Source organism: Lissotriton helveticus, chromosome 8 (assembly GCF_964261635.1).
Source record: "Lissotriton helveticus chromosome 8, aLisHel1.1, whole genome shotgun sequence".
Lineage (NCBI taxonomy): Eukaryota > Metazoa > Chordata > Amphibia > Caudata > Salamandridae > Lissotriton > Lissotriton helveticus.
Window position 1 is genome coordinate 248,424,585 of NC_136069.1, and position 15,916 is coordinate 248,440,500.

Here is a 15,916-nt window from a genome sequence, read left to right on the forward strand (position 1 = left end):
ACTTAGCATTGCATAAAGACATAGAGAGAACCATTAGGCATTGCACAGGTATTCTCTTACTGACTCAGCAAGGCATTGGAAAAAAACAGCAGCAGTTATCATTGTGAGGACTATACCCTCATGTAAGACGTTGGCCACCTGTGAACCTAATGATGCAATCATTTTCATGTGATAGTCCAACTCACATAGGAATTTGCATACTTGTTATATTTTTCATTGTGTTTGTTACTCAGAAATGCGTGATGGTCGTCAGAAAAAACAAATGGACACTTCCAACAACCACCACAGTCAATATTGAGTTAGAGAGACATTGATAAAGACTCAAAATGACTGTGGCTATAAACAATCATGAAGATTTTGCAAATTTCAAACATAAGATGATTTCGTTAACCAATTTAACAGACAAATGGGAAAAAATGTTAGTAGAAGAAAGAAAAATATTAAATATTACTTGCATGTGTACTTGTCACTAATACATCGACAACGTGTATAGTACTATATATGGCTATTAAAAACGATACTCACGTTGTAAAGGCATCGTTTTGTTTTGCTCCAAGGTAATGGGAGTAGAGATTGAACATTCCTATCATGAAAGCCACGAACACCATGATAAATATTACCATGAACTTGAAAATATCCTTCACAGTTCTGCCCAGTGATATTTGCAGTGGTCCAAAGCTTTCGTTAGCCGGCAGGATGTAGGCAATTCGGGAGAAACTTAAAACCACAGCAATTGCATAGAGGCCTTCCGAAATGATTTGAGGATCAGACGGCAACCATTTTATTCTGGCTAGAAAAAAACAGTTCAAGTTACTGAAAGCTAAATGCAAACTATTGTTGGTGTGCAAAATATAATGTATTTCAGCTTTTAAACTGTTTGTATTTTGTGATACAGCCTGACTCCCTATTTAAAATTTTACATTACATTAAACTAGTGCACATAAATAAGTTTACAATGCCACATGCATACTTAAGCATGAAAAATGTCGGTATCAATTGAAGACGGATGAACACCCACTGCCAGAAAAGGCGGTTCGCCTAGTTTTCAGTCTATTTCAATTTAGAGAATAATAGTCTATAGCTGGTTATGCTAATTGCTTTAATTCAATTAGAGTTCTCATTATGCTTTAAATAGCGGTCTCATTTTGTTAGGTTAGAACTGGCAGTGTTAATTTACACAAAGCACACAGGACTGTATTGTGGCGTAAACAATTTTTTGTATTTTTTTTTTAACCAACATTTATTTTTGCTGGTCTGAATTGGGAAAGTGGTAGTAGGTAGTAGGTAAACTGAAAGCCTTCTACCTTCAAACTAAAAGCATGAAATCATCTCTAGTATGTAAGTCAAGCAGTACAATTTTAAGTATTAAAAGGCTTAATTATTAATACAAAATATAAATAATTTAAATTATGGTCGAGATGTTTTTTCTGAGGCATACCACCCCCTAACTTCACCAGTGGCAGAACAAAAGCCCATTCATGACCACAGAAGAGAAACTTTTAGTCAGTCTGCCATTAGTCAATGTGGTCTCTCGAACTTTGCAAACTGTGATCTCCTGAACATTTGACCCTAAAGAAGCAGGACACTCTTCTCTCTACAAACATGTTAAATGAATTACATTTACCCCAGTTGTTACCTCACTCGTTTGCTCTGGAAGTAAGATTGTTACCACTTCTCTTCTCCCCAGTGAGTATATATCCATTTAAAATGTTTTTTTTCATTCTCTGTGCAGGTCCTGTTAACTTCCGACTTGCCTAACACTGTCAGGTCATTGGTTTGACAATGGAAGATGTCATCTATCACAATCTAGTACCATGTACACTGTTTCTGGAATTATATAAACTGGCTTAAGTTGTTATAGTGTATTACAAGTGAAATATGTATCAAGTTGTCTTTGTCCATCACAGAGAAAGATAAATGTGCTAAAAAGTAGGGATAAAAAAGACAAATGGAAGAAGAGTGAACAAAAACGGAACAATATTATCACTGAAATTAGTGGAAAAATGTTTGCATTAAACCCAATAGACAATATAAATATGACTGGAAAACAACCTAATGTCTTTTGAGGCACTAACCAAGATCTAGGCAACAAGAGAGGCCAAGCTGCATGTGTGCAGGCTTGGGGTGAAGCAGGGGTTTGTCATGGTCACGCCTTTTATGTTCACTCTTAAAGCTAATTATGGAATAAAAACATGCCCTGCTAAACACAGGTGAATGTCGTATTTTAAGAGGACTGCTTGGGCTCACTTGTTCAAGCTAAGGACCCTCATTGATCTCTGGATACCTGACAAATAAACGCAGAGCAGGATTTCAGATATTAGATGGCTGACACCCAATTCTAAGAATGTCATATGCAGGACCTGACATGATATTGAGAGCACAAATATCGACTTACAGAATTATCGAAACCTAAATATCATTAACAAAAATGTTGAGACCCCATACTTAATTAAAATAGTGATATTTGTCAGAAACAAAATATCGACATCAAAAATATCCAATTTAACATATATATTAAAAACAAAAATATCAGAAACAAAAATATTGTGGATTATAACTATCCAATCGACTGTAAAAAAATATTGAGATCAACAATATTGACTACATAAATTTTATTAAAACAAGTAATTATTGCTGTAGAAAATACAAAAAAATAGGAATTTTAGTAAACAAACAACAAAAATAAATCCCACAATAACTACACTTTTTGAATAAAATAATTATTTTACCTAACCAGAATAATACATTTAAAATATATCAACATAAAATCCTCTAAATTAGAAATTACACATTTTACATCCCACTGACATACAACACATATCTATATTTGCAAACAATATACATTTTTAGTTAAAATAAATACATATAATATTAAATAAAATACGTTATCTGGAATATTAGCATAAAAAAACATTAATTTAAGTGACATTTTACAAATATAGCCATAAGAGAAGATATAATTAAAAGGAAGCTAAAATAACCAATACTACAAAACTATTCAAAAGTATAACCAATAAAATAGCTTAACCAATTAAACAAACAATATAAAAGACATAGTAGTTTAACTAAATTATAGCTCAAAAACTTTGAAACACTTGAAGAGGAGGAAACTACTGGATTTTCCTTGAAAAACAGAAACATTCAACATATATGACTGTGCATTCACTTCTCCAAGTGAATAACAATTATACTTAAAATAGGAAGTTAAATAACTTTTGCTATAAAAAACAATTCTTAATAAACAATTACTAACACACTTTCTATTGTTTATCCTTTCCTACAGATTATTCAAGGTTCAAGCAAACTTCATTGACAAGCACACAGCACAGACCACAAAAAAGTAAGTATACCTAAAAAACGACTTTAAACATACTAAAACAGCAACAGTTAAAAGATTAAAGAACCTAAATGTCCTTAAACATAAAAACATAAGTGCAAAAAATAAAACTACCTTTTCTCTTCCAACAGAAAAAAGCACCTGCTTCAAGAAGAAGCTTACCAAAGAAAAAGTTTCCAACTAGAGAAAACGTTGCTAAACATGAATAAGTAAGTTTATAAAAAAGAAAATATCTATTTAACTGTATATTAATAAAAAACATTCACTAATAACTATTTTTCTATATTCATGTTGTTACATCAAATAAAGACATAATTGTTATTGTTATTGTTATTGTTAACTACGGCTTGTATAGTGCCAAATCACCGTCAGGTCTCTAGGCGCTCTTGATAGAAGAAAACTGTACGAACAACAATGATCAGATGCATAAAAGCCGTCAAACCATGGCATTAAGTGGAGCCTAGGGCTTCCCTAAACAGGAGTGTTTTTAGAGATTTTCTGAACTGCAACAAATTTGGTTCCTTACGTAGAGACTCTGGAAGTTTATTCCAAACCTGTGGAATCACCACTGAGAAAGATCTGCCACCCTTCGCCGCTAATTTATAGCGAGGACAGGACAGCAGTTGAGTGTTCGAGGACCTCAGTGATCGTGTAGGGGTTATAGACTTCGAGGCGTTCTTTAATGTAGGCCGGTGCTTGACCATAAATTGCCTTATGGGCAATGCACAGACTTTTGAACTCCACCTGTTGTTTTATGGGGAGCCAATGTAGCTTACAGAGCAACGGCGATGCATGAGTGCGTCTAGGTAGCCTAAATATCAGCCTAGCTGCATCGTTCAGGACTACTTGCAACCTATTTGTCAGTGTTTTGGGGAGACCCAGATAAAGGGCATTCCCATAATCTAATCTCGAAATTATTGTGGCAGAGACAATTGTACGGAGCGTAGAGGAAGAGAGCAGAGGGACTAACTTACGTAGCTGTCTAATTAAGTTAGTGCAAGTCCCAACCACTGAAGAGATCTGGCTGACCATGGTCAACTCATGGTCAATCTTTATGCCTAAGCTTTTTACATTGGAACAGGGTTTAGGGGTCGGGCCCAGATCTTGAGGCCAAAACAAATCACCCCAAGGAGACGCTTCGGTTGAAACCACCAGAACCTCAGTTTTTTCTGGGTTGATCTTCAATGAATTTGCTGTCATCCAGCTCACCGTATGACTGAGTATTTTTTTAGCATGGGTCTGTGCAGATGCTGTGTTATCAATACTGAGTAACAACTGTGTGTCAGCAGCATAGTTGAAAGTTTTACAGCCCATGCTTACCAAGGAGTCAATTAAGGGCTGCAAATATAAGTTAAAAAGGAGGGGGGACAAGGCAGATCCCTGAGGGACTCCACACTTCAGTATACCCAGTTGAATCCTTTGAGATCTTCCGGAAAAAAGGATTTGAGCCATTTATAGGCTACGTCTTGTATCCCAAATGAGGGATAATGATCAAAGGTGCAAAATTCATAACAACACAGAAGGGGACATTTTTACTGTGTTACATGGGATAGACACACAGTCAAGAAAATGCTTCTGCTCAACATATTAATTGGGAATCCACTAAATATTATTCTAATAAATGTTATGGGAGAGCAACTACTAGAGAAATTGTAGCAAATAATGTAAAAGAGCATATCCACCCTCTCAATGTAACAGAAATAGACGTGAGAGAAGTATTAGAAAAAATAAGAGAAGCAAGCACTAGTTCTAAAGAACCTACAGCAAAAATACTTAAAGATCTACTACCCCACATACCCGAACATATAACTGGCCAGTTACCATCAATACCCACTTTTAAAATGCCTTGGAACTCGAACTAAAAGGGTCTCCAGCGAAACTACACCTGCTGCTAAAACATTCCGAGATATAGACATCCCACCACAGATTGCAATGACCCACAGGGAGAAGTCATTCCTATTGTTTGACAATAAAATCCATGGCAAACGTATACTTATATTTGCTACCTCTACAAACTTACTAAAACTAGCACAATGTCAAACATGGATGATGGATGGAACATTTTAAAATGTGTCTCAAACCATTCCATCAACTATAAACCATCCATGGTGAATTTCAAAAAAGGAACATAACTTTTGTCTATGCATTACTGCCAAACAAACAAAACAGTATATACGTGGAAGTGTTAAACCAGATCCAGCAACAGACAAACTACTATCCCCCAAACATTTTTTTTACTTTGAGCAAGCTATGACACAATCTATACTAAAGGTATACCTCCACACAGCCATACAGGAATGTTGCTATCATTTTAATAAAAGTATATGGCGTCACCTACAGAAATCTGCATTAGGTGGAGTACGCCACCAGCAACCAATCTGCCTTTGAAATAAAACAAATTATTACACTAGCCTACTTCCCTGTGAATGAAGTAGCTAATCAATACAACATCCTAATAGAAAGTCCCTACTACCAATATAATGAAGGCAAACTAGCTCCCCTAATGGACTACTTTGAGGAACCATGGCTAGGCAGACTACATAGGTCAGCACACAAACGCAGCCAGAATTTCAGATACCATGGTGGAATATCTACGACAGCTTGGCACGGAGGCAAAAACAAACACCTCAGTGGAAGAATGACATAATGCCTTCCAATCCAAATAGGTAGAAAAATTTATGAGCATCTACAATTCAAAGTAAGACTATTTATAAACAACAAAGGACAAGACTACTGAGAAGTAATAGCCACATCCATCCTTTAAACCACATATAAACTGTACAGGAATCTAAGAAATAATGCACCAAAATAATTGAAATATATTTAGTAAAACTAGTAATATATTACTATTATACCAGTGGAAAAATTGCTTTGATTTTGCATTACTCACTTAGAAAATAAAAATATTATTACTATTATTAAAAAGTTTTTTTTATTATTTAATACAAAAGACAAAGTAATATACTACCTACACATAATTGTAAAAAGACATCACATAGTTTCAACAGAGCAACATAGTAAATATATCAGCATAACATGACATTTCCATCCACAGTAAATTCATAAAATTAACTTATGATTTTATTATTGCAGATCTCTGTCCAAATGCGCATAGTCCCAAAAAGTAACCCACCAAAAAGTTGTTTAAACAATAGTAAAGGCCCAAAACAGTTGCAAAAATTTAGTTTAAAATAAACCAATGACTTGAAGCAAGTTTGTAGTTTCCATAAAAACAAGACAAATAGTGAAAAAACGAACTTCTTTAGGAAACATGTAACAAACAAGAAAATCTGTATTAAAAAAATAGTTTATAATAAACTAATTCAGATTTCCTTAAAAACAAAAAAACTGGGATGTCGGACTTCCCTTAGAACTGCCCAGGATAAATTAAACCTGCCAAAAATTTACAAAACACTCTCCCAAACAAAACACTACATTAGCAACAATAGACACACATAATACCATACACACAACTAATCAGCAATACATACACTACACATAACTTACATTAAAAAGCACTTTTGCCTCCTGTGCCAAGGAGCTGTCGTAGATATTCCACCATGGTATACCTATGCAATGGCAAATAGCATCCAAAAACCCAATAAAACACACAATAAACTCACACATAACACTAGAAATATAATATACATAATTATGTCACCTCCCCCACCGGAGAAATACCTTAAAAATAGGTAGAAGTAAACCTATCTTTACTGACAAAGAGCAGCACCCAACGTGACTTCTTCCCTCCACGAACAACCCAACAATGACACCAATAGACTACCAAATCGAGTCAGCAGTAGAAAAAAATGGCTGCTTAGTAAAAGTTTTAAAAAAAAGATTATCTCCCCCATAGGAGTCAATTGGAAACTTAGCACAAATGTTATAACATGTCTATTAAAATGTTTACAAATATTGAAAATATAAAACACATGTACAACAATGTTTTAAAAATGAATACAAAAATGTTAAAATAGGTATTACATAATATTATAACATATATAAAAATATGTAATATAAATACAAATATTTATGTTATATAACAGTATAAAAATGTATGTAAAATATGTTTGCGAACAATATTAAAAACTGAACAATATTTTACAAAATACAAAAATGTATATTATTCAAAAGATATCCAAATAACTTTGTTTTGTATTTGTTCAACATCTAATAAATAATGTGTTATGTATTAAATATGATTATACCATATATAAAACTATTTATTATATATAAAAAATATTTGTTACTTAACAGTAGAAAAATGTATATAAAATATATTTCAGAAAAATAATTACAAAAGTAAAATGTTTAAAAGAATCAAAAAATATACACATATCTCAAAATATAAAAAGTTGCAATAACTGTTTTTTCTTCAAAATAAAAAAATACATGTGTAGTGTTTTTTTCTAATAATTATTCATGTTAAAATATTAATAAATTGGAAACACTATGCTTTTCTACCATACCAATGCAGACATAACACACACTACTCCGTCTTCACTACACACAAACTAAACACTTATCTATAGCACCAAATACTTAAAATTATCTGTTACCACTGCAATACAACTAACCTCAAAGAAGCTTTCGGACACTAATAGACAGCCACAGACCGTGTAGGGCGTGCCACCGGGCGGTGATGAGGGGCGGGGGAGGGGCAGGGTGGGGGTTGTAAAATCCGGGAAACGTACGATTTCAGGTAAGTACCGAAGAAAAAAAATCGAATCTCACTGCGCACGCTGCATCGCCAAATGTGATGCAGCACGCAACAATTTTTTTTCCCAGTACTTACCCGAAATCGTCTGTATCCTGTATTTTACAACCCCCCGCCTTGCCCCACCCCCACCCCAAGTTACCGCCTGGTAGCCCGCCTTACACGGGCCGTGGCTGCTAATAGGGGTAAATATACGATCCCACTGAAACACAAAATAAGTCAGGGAAGGTGTAGGATACTAAAGGGGCAACAATTCCAATTATCATTCCAATATAAGTTAACACAGGGAAGGTGGTGGACACTAAAGAGGCAACATGAACCAATCCCACTCAATAAAACTTATCTCAGGGAAGGTTTTGAACACTAAAAGGGGCAATATTTACTATTACCACTGCAATCTAACTTAACTCAGGGAAAGGTCTGGACACTAAAGGGCCAACATTTAGGGCCTAATTAGGAAGTTGTTCGGAAAAGTCGGAGGCTTTCCTACAGACATCCTTGGTTTGACTACCAACCGCCGAATTACGATTACGGTGGATGGAAGTGATACCAGCCGGTCATTACACTTGACTTCCTATGGGCTCAAGGAGCAAGTCGGCCAGTCCGAAATTGCAACATAATCCCTTACGGATGGCGTTTTGCCATCGGGATTAAGATGTCAGTTTCAGACAGGCTTTCCATGTTAGGCTTTCCATCATGGAAAGCCTGTCGGAATGCGACATATGGGGCAGTGCAGGGATTCACAGAAACTCCCATTTCTCTATGGAAGCTTGTGCTGCAGATGGTTTCCGACTGCAGCACAAGCTCCTATAGAGAAACTGAAGTCTGATAATGCACCATGTGTGGCCGCATTGTAATAGGAGGTGTGGAACCGCCTACCTATGGTCGGTCGGTTCTCACACCGAGATGTCTGCCTGACATCTTAATAGGCCCCTTACTATTCCCACTCCAATATCGTTTAAGTCAGGGAAGTTGCTGGATACTAACAAGGCAACATTAACCTTTCGCACTGCAAGAAAACTTGCCTCAAAGAAGGTTTCGTACAATTAAATGGTTAAATATTCTACTCCCACTCCATAATAAAATAAGTCAACGAAGGTCTTGGACACTATAGGGGCAACAATTACTATTCCCATCCAACTCCAATGTAATGCAACACAGGGAATGTGCTGGGCATTAAAAAGGCAACATGAACCATTCCCACTGCAATAAAATGTATCTCAGGAAAAGTTTAGGACATTCAAAGGGGCAACATTTACTACTACCACTGCAATATAACTAAGCTCAGGGAAGGGTCTGGACACTAAAGGGGCAACATTTCCTATTCCCACTTCAATATCACTTAACACAGGGAAGGTGTTGGACACAAAAAGCAACATTAACCATTCCCACTGCAATTAAACATCTCAAGGAAGGTTATGGACACTAGAAGGGTTAAATATACTATTCCTACTCCAAGATTAAATAAGTCAGTGAAGGTGTTGGGCACTAGAGGGACAACAACTACTATTCCCATTCCAATGTTTCTTAACACAGGTAAGGTGCTGGGCACTAAAGAGGCAACACGAACCATTCCAACTGCAATAAAACTTATCTCAGGGAACATTTTGGACACTAAAAGGGGCAACATTTACTATTTTCACTGCAATCTAACTTCACTCAGGAAAGGGTCTGGACACTAAAGGGACAATATTTACTATTCCAACTTCAATCTCATGTGACTCATTGAAGGTGCTGGACACTAAAGAGACAACATTAACCATTTTCTGTGCAATAAAACTTATCTCAAGGAAGGTTATTAACATAAAAAGGGTTAAATATATTATTCCCACTCCAAGATAAAATAAGTCAGGGAAGGTGTTTGACACTAAAGGGGCAACAATTACTTTTCCCACTCCAATGGAATGTAGCACAGGAAAGGTGCTAGACACTAAAAAGGCAACATGAACCATTCCCACTGCAATGCAGCTCATCTCAGGGTAGGTTTGGACACTAAAAGGAGCTACATTAACTATTACCCCTGCAATATAACTTAACTCAGCAAAGGGTCTGGGCACTTAAGAGGCAACATTTATTCCCACTTCAATTTCACTTAAGTCGGGGAAGGTGTTGCTAAAAACACAAAATTAAACATTCCCACTGCAATACAACTTATCTCAAAGAAGGTTTTGGACACTACAAAGGTTAAGAATACTATTCCTACTCCAAGAGAAAAGGGGTCAAGTCAGGGTCATGACTAATTTGCATATGGCTGGGTTTAAACTCAGGTGGCAAGCTGGGCAAAAGAATAATGGATTGGGATGCTACCCCGAGTGATCGCCAGTAGTTAGACAAATTGTAAGCATTCCTCCAATCACCTTTTGTGTGTTTGTATGTACCACCCTAAGTGGTATGGGTATGCCAAGACGTGGGTCCCTTGCTTGTAGTGCCACTGGATTCAAGCTAGCCTTGCTGATGAGGGGTCATAACCTGAAACTGGTCCCAGGAGACTTGTTTCCGGTCAAGGGAGGACCTGGCTTGGCAGTTCATTCTGGACTGTTCCCAGGAGGAGCAGGGTCAAGGCTGATTTGCATATGGCTGGGTCCAAACTTGGGTGACATGGTGAGCAAAATATTGATGGATTTTACCCAGATGACTGGGGGTGAGTGTTTGAAAAGTTTCAACACTATGTCCATCATTTTATTTTGTGATGTTGCTATGTGCACGCTAAGTGGCTAAGGGTATGCCCCGACACGGGTCCCTTGCTCGCTGTGTCACTGGATTCAAGCTAGCTTGGCTGATGAGGATTGATACCCCCAAACGGTACCAGGATACTTGTTTCCGGTCCAAGGGAGTATCTGGGTTGGCAGTTCGGGCTGGGCTGTTCCCATGAGGAGCAGGGTCAAGACTGATTTGCATATGGATGGGTACAAACTGGATGATGTGGCGAGCAAAATAACAATGGATTAAACCCAGATCTGTGACTGGGGATGAGTGTTTCAAAAGTTTCAAAACTCCTTCCATCAATTTATTTTTGTGATGTTTTTAAATAAACTATTCTCACTCCAAGAAAAAATAAGGCAGGGAAGGTTTTGGATACTAAAAGGGCAGCAATTACTATTCACACTCCAATGTAACTTAACAAAGGGAAGGTGCTGGACACTAAAGAGGCAATATGAACCATTCCCACTGCAATACAACTTTTCTCGGGAAAGGTTTTGGGCCCTAAACAGGGCAGAATTTACTATTCCTATGCCAATCTAACTTAACTTAGGGAAGGGGCTGGACACTAAAGGGGCAGCATTTACTATTTCCATGGTGATAGGACTTAATTCAGGTAAGCTGCTTGACACTAAAGAGACAACATTAACAACTCCCACTGAAGTAAAACTTATCTCAAGGAAGTTTTGGACACTAAAGGGGAAACATTTACTATTCCCACTACAGTAAATCTTAACTCAGGGAAGGTTCTGGACAATACAGAGACAACATAAACCATTCCCACTGCAATAAAACGTGTCTCAAGGAAGGTTTTAGACACTAAAAGGGTTACATTTACTATACCCACTACAACATAAATGAAGTCATGGCAGATCTTGGACACTAAAGGGGCAAATTTACTATTCCCACTACAATTTCACTTGTGTTTTTCAATATTTGTTTCTGTATTACAATTTTATTAAATGTTCTTAACTTTTTGTAAATATGTGCTTTAAAAAGGAATATTTATAATTCATCATCAGACATCACATAACAATTTATTTGAAAATATATTGTTTCAATTTTATTTAGTAACTAAATAATCTATAAAAGTTTTGATTTTTTTAAATAAAATGTGTAATTTTTTAATTAATCAATATGATTCCTTTACAAAATAAAATATTACTTGCCCTAGGGTAACTATAATTCTTGCCCCTCCCATGTAAAGTTTTTAAATCAATAATTTCACTGAAATATTGCAGTGATAGTCTTATTGATGTCATAGAAGATGTCCTGATATAATATGTGGGGTAATTAGCAGTGCATGGCGAATACGTGAATTATAGTTACCTCAGGGCACAAGTTATAGTTACTTGAGATAACTATATCTATAACTGCTGAATTTCTATGGTTTTGTGTGTGTCAAATCTGAACCTAACTATAACGTATGTGTAACCTTTGTTTTTTTCAGTGAATTTCTATGGCTTGAAAAAAAAAATCCTAGCTATAACGTCCCTGTATCCTTTCTTTTTTTTAGTGAATGTCTATGGTTTTTTAATGCTATTTCCTACCTATAATGTCCCTTTTAACTGGGTATGTAAATTGGCGTGTGAGTGCATGTGTGACTGGCTAGGTGGGTGTGTGAGTGGGTGTGGGAGTGGCTTTGTGGGTGTGTGAGTAGGTGTGTGAGTGGCTGTGTAGGTGTGTAAGTGGTTTTGTGGGTGTGTGAGTGGTTATGTGGGTGTGTAAGTGGGTGTGTGAGTGGTTGTGCGGATCTGGGGTCTGGATACACGGATCCAACCGAAGAATCCTGGTGCCGGAAAAAAAAAGGTTTTTGGACAATTTCTTTCCCATGAGGGATCCCTCACACACCCCTCCATTAGTCCCATGGGGTCAGGGTAGCTCTACCCTGACTCCTCTTATCACTGTTGAACTTTATTTTGCCTTCTGGGAACCGAGTCGCGATGAACAAAATGGCGGCTATACCCACTACAACATTAATGAAGTCATGGAAGATCTTGGACACTAAAGGGGCAATATTTACAATTCCCACAACAATTTCACAATTTCACTACAATGGTGGCTGCAACTTTCCTTTCAGGTTGCGGCCAGCCAATCACAGCATTGCTGTTAGCACGTGGATTTGAGAATCCAAGAATGATCTAAGGAGCGTCCTTGGAGGATCCAGGTCCATAGCTATATAAATTTGGCTTTCAGTTAACATCTCGAATACTTCTTATTTGAAGTACACCAAATAACTAAAAGGACAAGAGCTACCTTTCTGCCAAATTTGGTGCAATTCCGTCCAGCGGTTCAGGCTGTGATCGTATCTAAAATCTCTACGGAAATGAACATTTTGCTCAGTCTACGCTTGACGGAATGCCTCAAAACTTTTGATGCACTACAAGAATCACTGGCACACTTCAATTTCATGAAGATTCATCAAACGACGCCAAAGATATAGGCAAGTCAAAAAACACATTTACTATGAAAACATGGTCCTAACTATAACTACCTACTGGCGACAGACAGTAGGTGATATATGTATATATAGTCCATAGGTTATTTATATACATATATATTTATAAATAACCTACTGATGGTCATCAGTAGGTACTTATAGTGAGGATGTAGTTTCCATAGGAAGAGCATTTTTTCACTTGCCAATAACTTTGGCGTTGTTTGATAAACCTTTGCAAATATTTTACTACCAGTAGGTAATCTATCTCTCTATCTATCTATGTATCTATCTATGTATCTATCTATCTATCTATCTATCTATCTATCTATCTATCTATCTATCTATCTATCTATCTATCTATATGTATATATATATATATATACATATATATATATATATATACACACACAATGGCACATTTCAACAGCAAGTCTTGGTCAATCTTAGCAATCTGAAGAGGGAAAGGGTACGTGTGATATATGGGATTCAGATTCACACAAATGCAACATGAACATCAATGTGAGACAGGTCGATCTCCTATAAATAATGGCATGTGTACTGAGCATGGTAACAGAGACTCTGCTGATACAGCTATGATTAGAAGTGTTTTGCAAATGTAATAGACTTTCTCACTCCTTTTGTGATTGTAAAACACACTGAGTGGAATATGTAAGGAATTGGCAAACACAACAATGATGAGAAAGTTGAAGCTAATGTAATATTATGATGTCATAATGAAATGTAAGCAGAGTAACTGTGAAAACAAAGAGTGAAAATGGTAGCTCAACTATGATGCAGAATATTGCTTTCATGCGCATGTTGTTTAATATAATATTTCATTTTTTCAATTTAATCATAATTTTTTTTAATAAGTGTCACAAACTACAGCTCCCACAATGCTACATAGTGGCCAATCAGGGCTCCTGTGTAAAAGTTGTGATCGAAAAAGAACTCACTTACTGTGAGCAAGACGTGTTGTGGAAATGGGTCGGTGTGTGGCCATGGACACGACTGTTTAGCAAAATAAATTGCTGTGAAACATGTTATTCCCTGGAGTGCAACTTTCTTCCTTATTTGGATGCATTTCTCGGAGACGGGTCAATCTCCGATTTGTGTACCGGCCTGAGTGAGAGCGCTGCATTAGACCGCCTTTGCGGAAGTGTGTATCATACTAACAGAGGCACAAAGCATAATGAATGGATTGACTGAATTATTCTCATCCTCTGGAAACGATTCGAGGCTGGATTACAGTCCAACATTTTTGATTGCCTACGCCATCATATACAGGGACCAACAATATTTAGACCTGTCTTGCCCCTACCTTAAAATGAGTGTCCCAGCCCAAAATGCTAAGCCTCCCTAAACATTAACATAAGAAATTACAATCTGGTAGTAGCCCCACCAGTAAGCTGCAGTTTCACACCTAACAGCACATATATATGTGGTATATGCATGATTAGCAGACCACATGCCATAACAAATGAGAAACTCCAGAGGTTAAAAAACCCACTGGAAAATTTTTTGGCAGACTGAATTCCTCACACACAGGATGATTACAGATTGTTAAACAGGACTAGACTGCAGTAACACATGACAGGCATGTGATGTTAGTCGCTCATTATAATTATTACCGTTTTTAGGTAGAATGAGACCGGAAAATCTGATATGTGAGAAAGGAACAATGCTGAATGATTACAGATATATTTATAGCTGTGTTTTACATAACATTTGTTCATAATGAGTTCAATGAAACAAACAATTTGAAAGAGGGTGCAAGGTTCACATCATTTTCATTTTATGAAAAATAAAAGAGGTGGTCGGCTGAAATGAAGAGCAACTATTAACGATGATAAGAGCTATTTGTTTGAAAATCAATTAAAATCTACTTATATGAAAACAAAGTGAGCTGCTGCCAGATGTTTTCAATGTGTACTGACTCACCAAAAGTGTAGTATTCTATTTCAGGAGGCAGGGTTGCATTGGCCAAGTCCTTGATGGTCTCATCAACATAGTTCTGAGCTCTGGAGGCATGCCAAAATGCCATGAACCTTGCAATGAACGATGCTGCAAAAATTGCTAACATTCCGAAATCAAGAATATTCCATAACTCAAACATATATTCCCGGGGGCCTTGAGACCAAATTTCCTTGCACTCTGACCAGATCATACCTGGGAAAAGACAGAAGAGGCAAAAAAGAAAAATGTTCATATTATATTTTAACGTGAATAGTAAACTGTAATACAGGTATCTTTATTCATTTGAAATTTACTCCGTGATGGTGGACAAAAATAATCTCCAATGCCTAAACTCCCTCCACAAGCAGACAAAACACAATCTTCTTTGAAGAGAGTTTATGAAAATATGAGAGTGTGCACAACATTGTATTTGGGCTACTTCACCTAATTGCCACTATGTTTTTAAGTATAAAAACCCTGACAAACATGTTTAATCCAGTGAAGAACTTTTGCTACCCCACACTTTTAAAGCTAAACTGGAAGCACTATCTACAGAAAAGACTGAAGTGTGTTTTAGAGAAGGTCAATCGTCTGTTACATCTTAAACCATAGTCTGCTTACCAAATATTAGTTCCTTAATAATTTACCCCCACCCCTTGTAACCTATATGAATTTGTATGTCTTTAGTAGGTAATTCAATGCCGGTCTGTGTAGTGTGCTAGGCTGTACACTATTCAAACTGCTCAGGCAGATGTCTTGAACGGAT

At 36.7% G+C, this 15,916-nt stretch overlaps 1 protein-coding gene across 3 annotated transcripts in view; it reads right to left on the reverse strand.

Annotated features, from left to right (window-relative positions):
• TRPC6 (transient receptor potential cation channel subfamily C member 6) overlaps nucleotides 1–15,916 on the reverse strand; it is a 453,173-nt gene that overhangs the window by 217,362 nt on the left and 219,895 nt on the right. For all 3 annotated transcript variants that reach the window (XM_078655966.1, XM_078655967.1, XM_078655968.1), the window contains exons 5-6: nucleotides 15,136–15,363; nucleotides 526–790 (exon numbers count right to left, since the gene is read on the reverse strand). In XM_078655966.1, coding sequence (XP_078512092.1) covers nucleotides 526–790; nucleotides 15,136–15,363 — 493 coding nt within the window. The remainder of the gene's footprint in view (nucleotides 1–525; nucleotides 791–15,135; nucleotides 15,364–15,916) is intronic.